The sequence below is a fragment of the Sarcophilus harrisii genome, chromosome 5, assembly GCF_902635505.1.
Source record: "Sarcophilus harrisii chromosome 5, mSarHar1.11, whole genome shotgun sequence".
Lineage (NCBI taxonomy): Eukaryota > Metazoa > Chordata > Mammalia > Dasyuromorphia > Dasyuridae > Sarcophilus > Sarcophilus harrisii.
The window spans coordinates 68,016,258-68,028,464 of record NC_045430.1 but is presented as its reverse complement, the minus strand read 5'-3'; the positions used below and the strand labels follow the sequence as shown (position 1 = coordinate 68,028,464).

The 12,207-nt window shown below is 34.1% G+C and overlaps 1 protein-coding gene across 1 annotated transcript in view; it reads left to right on the top strand.

Moving 5' to 3' along the window:
- SLC2A13 (solute carrier family 2 member 13) overlaps positions 1-12,207 on the top strand; it is a 134,884-nt gene that overhangs the window by 115,734 nt on the left and 6,943 nt on the right. The window contains exons 8-9 of the mRNA XM_031940525.1: positions 8,023-8,144; positions 8,262-8,414. Coding sequence (XP_031796385.1) covers positions 8,023-8,144; positions 8,262-8,414 — 275 coding nt within the window. The remainder of the gene's footprint in view (positions 1-8,022; positions 8,145-8,261; positions 8,415-12,207) is intronic.

Below are 12,207 nucleotides of genomic sequence, written 5' to 3'. Positions count from 1 at the left end.
ATCTATGCAAGACAACAATATAGCCTCCAAAAGTGTATATACCATGACCAAAAACAAAGTCTCAATTCAGGAAGTAAAACTGGAAAAATTAATAATTGAAAAAAGACACTAATAAGAATAATAAGAACATGGGACAGCCAAGAAACAAACCAAGAAGAAAATTTGATTGAAAGATCAAATAGAGTTACTGGAAGAAATGAAGCAAATTAAAAAAAAAAAATTAAATGCTATTATAAATGAAATGAAAGTACTAGAGGAAAGAATTAGAAAAAGAAGTAAGGTCTAGAAGAAAAACTGAGAAAAATTAACAGATTTTACATATGATAAAACATATGGTTATTAACAGCAGAGGGATAAAATGTTACCCAAGAAACAGGTTTCCCTTAAATTAATATGGATCCCCCCAAATTAAGTTTTCCATGAGTTAAGAAATATTAAAACAAAGTCAAAGGACTGAAAAAATAAGATTACTCATAATTAAGATCTGACCAGAAATAAATACAAGAACAATGATTTAAGCATCATTGGAAGTATCTCAAAGCCTTGATCAAGAAAATAGTTTGGATATCATGTAAATAAATTATGATTGAACTCTACCAAGATCTATTAGAAATAGGTGATAAAAACAAAAAGAATCCAAGGGTCAACTTGTTAAATAAACCTCAAAATAAATTAGCTATCTTAATGTCACATTAAAAATAGGACAGGCAAAACCAAGAGTCTTCAGGTCAAAGAAAAAAATATTTAAGCAACTAGAAAGATTATGATCAGACATCCTACCACAAAATTTTAGGATCTCACAGACTCCATAATATGCCTTAAGTTGACATTTGATGAAGTAAAACAACAAATTTAGTTTTTAGATAGTACTTTCTATCCATAAATACTCAGCAGCCCCAGTCAGGATCATATAAGATTTCACAGCATCCATTATAGATGAGCAAAAAACATGTTAAAAAGCTGACTTTTTAACTTAACCAGTAAAACTAAATAAAATCATGTTGAGGATGTTTATTTACAAAATAGAAGACTTCTAAATATTCCTGATGAAAAGGTCAGTTCTGAGTAGAAACTTTGAAATACAATTGCTAGGATTAAGAGAAACATTAAAAGATTATTGCAGTTAAGGAATGAGCATAATATAAAGATAAAATGTTTACATTTTAATATGGACAGAAACAAACAAGGGTTCCTTCTGAACTATAATTTCATTAAGGTGCAGGACTGGGTAGAACTTGAACCTCAATCTCAAGTATTCAGGGATGAGCAGAACACTAACATTTGGTGTAGAAAAATATTAAACTCAATCAGGAGAGATGAGGGAATGGGGAAATAAAAGGGATAGTAGATAAGAAAGTAGTCATAAGCAAAACAAAGAAACTTTGAAGGGTGATTTGTAAAGAAGGATTTAAAGAGATAAAAAAGAAAGGGTAAAAATTCATGACTGAGCTTTTTGAATGGGGAAGAAAATCAGGGCAGGGGAGTAGAAGCAGATTGCAGTAAGCATAGAGCAGTTATACTGAACATCTTTTTCTCACCACTTCTTCATAAAAAGGGAACATAGGGAAGAAGAGAGGAAAACATAAATAAATAGGATGCACAATTAATGATCATCAATTTGAGGGTAAATAATATGAACACATCTATAAAATGAACAAGAATAACAATGAATTAAAAAGGAAAAACCACTAATACACTGTTTATATAAAACACATTTTAAAAAGAAGTGACAACTTGAAGCACAGAGCTGAAGCTTTTATGCATCGGTTGAACAAAAAAAAAAAGGGAGAATTCACACTCATGATCTCAGATGAGGCAACATCACAAGCAGAATTGATTCAAATAAATAAAGCAGGGAAAATTCATTCTATTCGAAGGCATGTTTTTCAATGAATAAATACAAATTTTTCCTCTTTCTTTCTTTCCTTTTCTTTCCCTTTCCTTTCCTTTCTTTTCTTTTCTTTTTTCCTGAGGCAATTGGGATTAAGTGACTTGCCCAGAGAAACACAGCTGAGAAGTGTTAAGTGTCTGAGGCCATATTTGAACTGAGACCAGAATTTGAACTTCTGACTTCACAGCTAGTACTCTATCCACTGCTCCACCTAGCTGCCCCTAAAACTTTTTAACTTAATATACAAAGTTTTCTATTTTGTTGTGATCAATAATGATCTCTAGTTCTTTGGTCACAAATTTCTTCCTCCTCCACAGGTCTGAGAAGTAAACTATCCTATATTCTAATTTGTTTATAATATCATTCTTTAGGTCTAGATCAAGATCTCATTTCGACCAGTATTATGGGAGGATCATTGCCTAGTTTCTGTCATACTAATTTCCAATTTTCCCAGCAGTTTCTGTCAAATAGTGAATTCTTATTCTAAAAGCTGGGATCTTTGGGTTTGTCAAACACTACATTGCTTTAGTCATTGACTATTTTGTCCTGTGAACCTAACCTATTCCACTGATTAACTACTCTATTTCTTAGCCAGTACCAAATGGTTTTGATGACCACTGCTTTATAATATAGTTTTAGATCTGGTGCAGCTAGGCCACCTTCGTTTGCTTTTTTTTCTAGATAATTTTTTTTTTAAAAAGAAACGTTAAAGATCTGTATGGAATTTTAGAAGTTAGATATAATGACTCTCCCCATCAATGACTCTCCCCATCCCCTGACATCTCTGTGGCTGCCTACACCAATCTAGAATTGTATACTTTCTGTCAGTCACCTTGTGTTACTGAGTAGGAAACCATGAGCAACTGAATAACATAGAAATTATGGACTCAAAACAGATTTCCAGCAATAAGTGCTTTGATGGGTTTCAGGAAGTATGTGAACATGACAGTGTGGAACTAAAATGCAAAATGAAATTCAGAATCTACTTACTTTTAAAGGCAGAAATTGGAAAATGTCCTGTACTCTACTGGCTGTCTGGTTTAACTTGCACTGAAAAACAATTAATCATCCACTTAAAAGCTGGTTATCACCAAGTTGCAGCAGAGCGTGGACTTTTTGTTGCACCAGACACTAGTTCCCATGGTTGTAATATTAAAGGAGAAAATGACTGCTGAAATTTTTGTGCTAGTGCTGGTTTTCTGCATGTATGCTGCTGAAGAACCTTGAAAACCAATTTACTTACTCTTATTGATATATACTCTTATTATTATTCTCTCTATTTGATTCTCTATCTCCCTCACCATTTGCAGTTCCACATAGACTTTATTCAGACCTTGCTTCCCACACCCCCTCTCCTGAATACCTCATCTCATATATAAGGTAAAACACATTTCCCTCAGATAGCTAGGAGGCATGGTGGATAGAGCACTTTGTCTGGAGTCACAAAGTTGAAATTCAGCCTCAGATTCTAGTTATGTGACTCTGAGCAAGTCACTTAATCCTATTTGTCTCAACTATAAAATGAGCCAGAGAAGAAAATGGCAACCTACTCTAATATTTTTTTTTTGCCAAGAAAGCCTCAAATGGGGCCATTAAGAGTCAGAAATGAACAATAAAATCCTTCAATCCCTCCTCACAAAATGGAGACCATTCGCCATGTCCTTAAATTAAAATTCACCAGATCCTATCAAAAATATTAGCTTTTGACTTATATTTCTTTTCTCCCCTCAGTAAACACCTTGAAAAAGTTTTATATACTTGATGTTTCTATTTCCTCTCCTCCCCAGTTTCTAAACCCTTTGCTATTTGCTTTCTGATTTAGTCATTCAACTAAAATTGCTCTTACCCCAGTTACAAATCTAATAATCTTTTTCTCTTATCTTCACTCTTTTTAAATTCTTAGCAGCATTTGGCACTGTTGACCACTTCCTCTAGGATATTCTCTCCCCGCTGGATTTTCATGATCCTGATCTGTTTTGGTTCTTCTATTTTTCTGATCACTCCTTTCTCTTTTGCTTCATCTTTATCCACATCATTCCTACTGCGGCTATCCTTCAAGTCTCTCTCCTGGATCATCTGAATTTTTCTCCCTATACTATCTCACTTGGTTTTCTCCTCATCTTCCATGAGTTCCTTTGTCATCTCTTTGTAAATGATTCTCAGATCTACTTAATCATTCACATCCTCACTTCTGAGTTCTAGTCCACCATTACCTGTTACTATATTTTTAAATGGATGTACCACGGCATCTCAAAGTCATCAGTTCTATTTCTCCAAAACAGAATTCATTTTTTCTCCCAAGACTTTCCACTGTACTGAATTTCCCTATTATTATTGTTGGTATCATTGTCCTTCCAGTAACTTTTACCTTGTCTCTTCTCTCTCATGCCATATATCCAATCACTTGCAAAATCTTAGAATTTCTTTCCGTATAATACTGTATCCACCCTTCCCTCCACTTATGTGGCCACCATCCTAATCTAGACCTAAATCTCATTATGCTTGGACTAGTTTAATAACCATCTAATTAGTATATCTTCAAGTCTTTTTAATCCAGCCTTCAATCAGGTGCCAAAGTATTGTCTTAAAATGTGTCTGTGTTACGCTTTCCTCATAAAAACCCCAGTCTACCCATTAACTTCATAATCATTATAATAAAGTCCACTTTTTACCATATGAAGCACTTCACAATCTAGCCTCTTCTTGCCTTTCCATTCTTCTCTTCCATTTCTACTTTGTACTTTCCATTCTTGTTCCTTCCATGTATTCCCTTGTTCTTCCATACTAACCTACCTACTGTTCCTCCTAAATAAGAAACCATCTCCCCTTTTATATCTTTCAGGAGCTATTATTCTATATACCTGAAATGTTTTCCGGGACCTTTTGATCCTTAGGGTTTTTAGTTTCCTTTTAAAAAACCTCACCTAAAAGAGGAATTTTCTTTCCAAGATTTGTTTTCCATCTATTCTATTTATCTTGTGAATTCCAATATATATGTTGTCTACAGCATTAGAATGCAAGATCTTTTAAGGCAAAGACCTTTTGCTTTTCTTTTGCCTATCAAAGATCACTATGAAAGGCATTTTTCTTTTTTAGGGGGAAAAATGGGTAGAATTGATTCCTTTTTGCCATTCCCTGTATCATCCCAGTATATACATTTTCTTTATTTCTACTTTCCCTTCCCACTTTTTTTTCAGAGGTTGGGGGAAAAACCCCTTTAAATTTGCCCTGTTGCAGGATAATCAAATTAGCTTTCTTTAGTTTTTTAATTTTAGTCCAGGGTAAAGATTCCAGTTTTCATGAGTTTCTCTAAAAAGGTATTAAAAAATAATAAAAAACAAATTGTGAATGAAATTTACAAAATAATCTGAATTCCACACAATCTGTTGATTCCCAAGTCAAAAATGCACTCTTCTAGTCAATTGAATTTACCATAATCATTTATCTGCGGGGTTCCATTCTCTCATACAGTAAGCCTCTGCCAGGTCCCTGGAAAGCTTCCTATGCATGCTGTCAGCCAGGCCAGGCCCTCAAAGTCTGAAATATTTCTTTTTGCTTCCCTATTCTTACCTGGGCCGGAAAAATGACACATTGACTGCTTTCTTGGATTTTCCCATCAGTATTTGGTCTGTTTCAACTTGTTTGAAGGAGGGATGTTTTTGGGCGGGGGTGGGGAGAAGCTTTCTGCATCATGCTTCCTGTATCTATCTTGGGGCTATCCTTTATCTGTTGGATTTGATTAGTAAGCCAAGTTGTGAGTCAGGGAAAGGAAGAGTTCTCCATATGCCACTGCTGCTGCCATTGTCAGTGTGATTCTTATTTTATCCTCACAATTACCCTGGGAAATGGATGCTATTCTTATCCCTGTTTCTAAGATGAGGTGAACAAAGGTTAAGACACTTGCCCAAAGTAGCCCAGCTAGTAAATATCTGAGCAAGAATTTGAACTCACATCTTTCTGACTCCAGGTCTAACACTGTCCATTAGACCTAACAAATCAAAGAAAGATAATTTATGAATCACTAGAATATTTGAAAAGCATGATCAAAAAAGATCCTAGAAATGATATTTCAAAAAAAGCTTGGCGGAAAACTGCTCATATCTCTAAGAGACATATGACAAAGTAAAAGCACTATAAACAACCAGAAAGAGTTAAAGTATGGAAAACTCATAGTCAGCTCATGATTTAGCAGCCACCACATTACAGAGCAGAAAGAGCTTGAAAATAAAATATTCCCAAAAGTAAAAGTCTATATAGATTTACAACCAAGATTAATTTAACTAGCATAATTGAATATAATCTTACTCAGAGAGAAAGGGGAGGGGGCACCTTTGGGTGAAGAGATACATTTCACTCAATAGAGAAAAGGGGAAAAAAAGATAGAAGGGAACAACAGTCAGTAAGTCACTCAATATGTGTTGTCCTAATATGGGCTTATACTATTCCAAGAGCTGGGGATACAAAGAAAAGCCAAAAAAACTAGTTTCTGCTTTCAAAAAGAGCTTCCAGTCAAATGGGGAAGAGAGTATGCAAGTAACAATAATGCAAATGAGCTATATACAGAATAAATTGGAAACAATAGAATTAATGGGGATTGGGAAAGACTTCTTGTATAAAGTGGGATTTTAGCTGATACTTGAAGCCAAAGAAGTATGGAAGTGAAGATGTGAGAGTGAGCATTCTAGGAATGAGACAATTAGTGAAAATTCCTAGAGTCGGGAGATAGTACCTTATTACAAAAACAGCACAGAGGCCAACTCTCACAATGTTACTGGTTCTTAAAGAATGTGAGGAAAGGGGTGTAAGATATGAGAAATCTGGAAAGGTGCAGGGAAAGGCCTAGGTTATGAATATTAAATAAAGGATTTTACATTTGATAGAGAAATTTTTAACTCTTAGAATTTTAAAATTGTATACTCAAATATTGTAATGTTATAAGTTTCTTTAGTGAATTAAAAATTCTATTTTACTTAAAAAATTATCCTTGCTTGCAGATCTTTAAGGAAAAACTTGAAGCTTTTTGAAGATCACTCTTTGTACACGTTATAGTAGAATTTATTTTGGGTAGAAGTTGAACCAATTGGGACATCAAGTCCCTTCTAACTCTTAATTTATTCTGATTCAAATCACAACCTAGGAATTTTTCTTAGGTCCTCAGTCTCCATCCCACAACTATTTTTGAAATTTTGTAGGTAGTACCTCCACAAAATCCTTCATATCCATCCCCTTCTGTCCACTGACATGACCAATACTTTAATTCAGGCCTTTATAATCTCTTACCTGACTAAAATAGTCACCTCCTAATTGGTGCCGTTGCTTTAATTTGCCTCTTTTCTCTAATTCATACAACCAGCTATATGATATTCTTAAATCATACACCTGATCATGTCATTTGCCTTCTCAAAATTCTCCAGTGACTACCATGGTCTCAGACTAGATCATATACATCCCACTCCCCATGCTTGGAATGCAATTCTTTTTTCACCACTGCCTCTTAGTTTCCCCAGCATACTCCACAGAACAATTTAAATACTATCTTCTTCATGAAACCTTTATTAATTTTCCAACTTTGTAATACTTTCTTACTTTGTATTTATTTGTCTATTTCATTTTCTCCCAATAGCATGTAAACTTCTTGAGGAAAGGATGTATCTTGTTTTATATTTTTGTATACTTAAAATTAAGTAGCCATCACTTAATTAAATGACCAGAACAACTGCTGTTGTTGAGTCATTCACTCATGTCCAAATTTTCATTACCTCATGGATCATAACACAGCAGGTCCTTCTATCCACTATATCTTGAAGTCTATCCAAGGTCATGTTCATTGTTTACATGATGCTATCTGTTCATCTCCTCTGTTTCAGTATTTGGCCTTCCAGTGAATAGTATGAATTACTTTATTTAAGTATTGATCAATTTGACTTCCTAGCTATCCACAGATTCTCAAATGTCTTCTCCAGCACTATAATTCAAAAGCATCAATTCTATGATGCTCAGTTTTCCTTATAATACAACTCTCAGAACCATATACTGCTATAAATCCTTATTTAATTGATTGATTTATCCACATTGAAATTCTTCAATAATGACCTAAAATACTGAATAATTTATTTTTACTTTTTTTTCAGATGTACTAATGAAACCAAATTCAAAGCAGAAGACTTATTTTGGGCTTACAATTTCTGTCCAACTCCATATTCCTGGACTGCACTTTTGGGCCTCATTTTATATCTGGTTTTCTTTGCACCTGGTAAATAAATATTTCATTTTTACAAGCTGAGGAAAAGAAAAAAGAAAGTTTTGGATGTTATTACTTATCGAGTTTTTTATTTCTAACTTATTAAAGTTTCTATTTTGCATTTCTGAGGAATGGGACCAATGCCTTGGACGGTGAATTCTGAAATCTATCCACTTTGGGCAAGAAGTACAGGAAATGCATGTTCATCTGGAATAAACTGGATTTTCAATGTTCTAGTTTCACTGACCTTTCTACATACAGCAGAGTATCTTACATATTATGGTAAGTTTATTTTCTTCTTCTATAGTGTAATTCTTTGTTTCATATATGTTAAAACTGGTAATTTAAATTCATGATAACAATAGTTAATATTTATATAAGACTTTGCAATAATTAAAGTCCTTATTTTCAATATCTCATTTGATCCTTAGCATTATATTGTTGTACAGTTAGTATTAACCCTATATATAGGAAAAAAAAACTGTTAAGAGAACTTAAGTGAGTTGTCTCTTTATACAGTTAATAATTAAAAAGCAAGGATATGTCTGTATTTCAGTGTTCTTTCTACTATATACCACATCTTTTTTTATTATAATTGGGATCTTATGTTCTCTTTGTTTTCAAAAGACTTTATAAAGTAATCTGAACAAGAGACCTGAAGAGAACTACAGAAGACTATGAATTGCCCATATCATAAGAAACAACTCTGTGTTTTGGGGGCTGGATTGGTTGATCTTTAAAGTTTTTCCTATTCCATTTCTTTGAAATTCTGTAGAAAACTACTTCAAACATGTCTTTAAAGTGGTTAAAAAAAAACTTGATCAAAGATATATAGATATATATATATATATATATATATATATATATATATATAAAGAGACATTGCAAACAAAAATGTACCTTTCTTTATTGGTTTTCCTTCCATGAGTTTGTGAAAACAGCTAAAAATAACAAAATATTGCAAAAACTCATAGCCATGGATTCATAGGTATCAAGCTGGAAAGAATTTTCAGAACAACTTCTCCTTCTCCTTTTCCTTATTCTCCTTCATCTTCCTCCTCCTTTTTCCTACCCTTCATTTTCATCATCTTCTTGTTCTTGTTGTTGTTGTTGTTGTTGTTCTACTTTCTTTCTCCTCTTCCTTCTTGTCACCATTCCTAGAATTTATACAGGACTTACTATATACCATTATACCAGGTATTGTGCTGAGTGTTTTACAAATATTTTCTCATTTGAGCTCACAACAATCCTAGTGATCATGAAGATTTTTATAAGTTAAGACTTCCACTGAGGAGGATTTCAGTAGATAGCTGTTTTGTGAAATTGTTTTCCTCATTTCAAGCCTAAATTTTCCTCTTTGCAATTTTTCCATCAATATTTCTAGTTCTGATCTTTGGTGCCAAGCATAACAATTCTAAAACCTTGTCCCTACAGTACACTTTCAAATGCTTGAAGATAAGAACAGTGTCCTCCTAAGTGTTTGCTTCTACAAACTAAATTTCTTTAATGGATTTTCATATTGATATGATCTTCAGGACTTTTTTTTAAACCAGCTTCCTTTGGCCATTCTCTACTTTCTCAAAGTTTTTTATTAAAACATGAAGTCTAGAATTGAACATAATATGTGGTTTGAACAGAACAAAGTATAGTAAGACTGTCACCTACCTAACAAACTTCCCAACCTGGACACTGTGCTTCTCTTTATGCGTCCTGAGATTATAGTAACTTTTCTTTCTACCATATCATGCTCTTGACTTATATGGAGCTTGGAGTATACTAAAAGTCTTAGGAATTATTTTAGATAAACTGCCATCTAGCAGTGACTCAATCTTCTGGGGATTTTTGTGTCTCCTTTTTCTTTGGCCATTCTACTTTCTTTCCCCAAGTTGTTGACTCCTTTTTTATAGTCTCTTGCATGACTCATTTTTTTTTCCCAATTTTTCTTCTACTTTTCTTATATGATTTTTAAGCTCCTTTTTGAGCTCTTCCATGAGTTGTTTCTAGGCTTGAGACCACTTCCCATTTTTCTTTGGGGTTTTCCCATAGATGTTTCAAAGTTGTTGTCCTTCTCTGGGTTTGTAATCTTATTTTTTCCTGTCAACATAACTTTCTATGGTCAGATTTTTTTTGTTAATTTTTTTGCTCAATTTTTTTGCCTGTTTTTTCTTTTTTCCTTTCTTTTAAATGTTAGCTGTGCTTCCAAAGCACTGTCTTAGTCTTCTTGTGCCAGTGGTTGCAGGGCCTGGCTGTTTACCTGATACTGTATTGATGTTTCCCTGAGTCCTTCTTCTCTGCTGGGACTTAGGGGGTGGGATAGGAGCAATTGACCCTGCTTGAGGCCATGGGAGTCAGCAACTTACCTGGTGCTGAAATGGGGTCCTAGTCATGTCTGGCATGTGCTAAGGTAGGTGGGGATGTTTCTATGTTTCCCAGAGACACGCATGGTGGACTACCTGTTTGCCTAGGGCTATATAGTGAAGCACTTGGAGCTCTGGTCACTGGAGGATGCCTCTGCTTGGGATTGTGCTGAAGCATGTGGTAGTTCTCAGAATTGGAGTCAGCCTGGTTCCCCTAGCTATGCCTTAGCACATGGAGGCTCTTGGTGTTGATGTTTGCCTGCTCCATCAAATTGCAACTCAGGATTTTCCACTGGTTTACTGAAGTAGGGCTTGCTGCTGGTTTTCTGGGATGTTTCCTATTTTACTTGAGTGATACAGACCCTTTTTTGCCAATATTCCAATTTTATTGGGCTAAATATTGTTTAATCCCATATTTTTGCTAGTTCTGGGATTTATTTGGGGGTGTTATTATTTTGGGGATATGGCATTGCCTTGGATACAATTATAGCGATTTACTGTGTATTCACCTATATTGGCTCCCAGAAGTCCCAGGATTCTTTAATTGTTTAATGCTTTTCTGATTATTATTTTTTTAATATTTAAATGGCCCAGTCTCCCAATATCCTTACAAAATATTTTTTAAATTATTCTCATAAAAAATTAAGAATTTCTCAAGGCAGATACAATAGAAAAAGCTGAAACTGAATCAAGCTTATCTATTTATACAATCAAAATCCTTGTTTATGTTTATAAATTATTCATTTTAAAAATCAGTTTCAGTCCAGTTTCCTCCATTATACCACCCCTTCCCAGAAAGTTATTCCATGTAAAAAGTAGCCCTTTTAAAGATAAAAACAGAAAGATGAGAAATTAACTGAGTCTCTCTCTCTCGCTCTCTCTCTCTTTATCTTTCGGTCTCTCTAACTATCTTCCTGTGTGTCTATTAGTGTATGTATATGTAAAGTTGTCTTTGATCCTTGAACTGTTTGATGTCCTAAATATAAATAGATTTTTGTAATATTCTGGTTAGCTTTCTGGAGGTCTTGGGACCAGCCTTGTTTTTAGCAGAATAATCACCCCAAGAATAGTCAGGGATAAAGTCCCAAAGTCTTTATTGTCTCTTTCATAGTCTGTCTCCTTCACCTGGGGCTCAGCTAGCTTTCTGGAGGCCTTCAATGGGCCTTGGTTTCAGTTAAGAAATGAAGGAGACCAACCCAGCCACCAAGATGGTGGGAGATTGAATGTCTGTCTCCCAGTCCTTGTTGGCTCTTATATACTCTATTATAAGTACATCATCATAGGTGTCAATCTTGTAGAATAGGTGTCAATCTTGTAGAACTATGTTAAGTATAAAGTACATATAAACTAGAGAATCATTATCTTAATTCCACTGAGTTAACACCTTGTTGTAAGATTAAATCAATCATACTGAACTAGAGAACTATTAATCATGATGCTAAACTAGACAACCACTGTCTTATCAATTCCACTGAGTTAATACCTTGTTTCAAGTATGCTTCTCCAGAGTTCTGCCCTTTACACATTTTGAAAAAAATAGTTGCATTTATTAAGAAATCCAAAAGCTGTATATGTATATACAAAAATGTATATATATATATATATATATATATATATATATACATATATGTAGCTATATATTAACAACAAAGTCCAACAAGAGTGGAAGCAGAAATTCCATTTAAAATTAAAAAATTTAAAGTTGGAGTAATATTCAA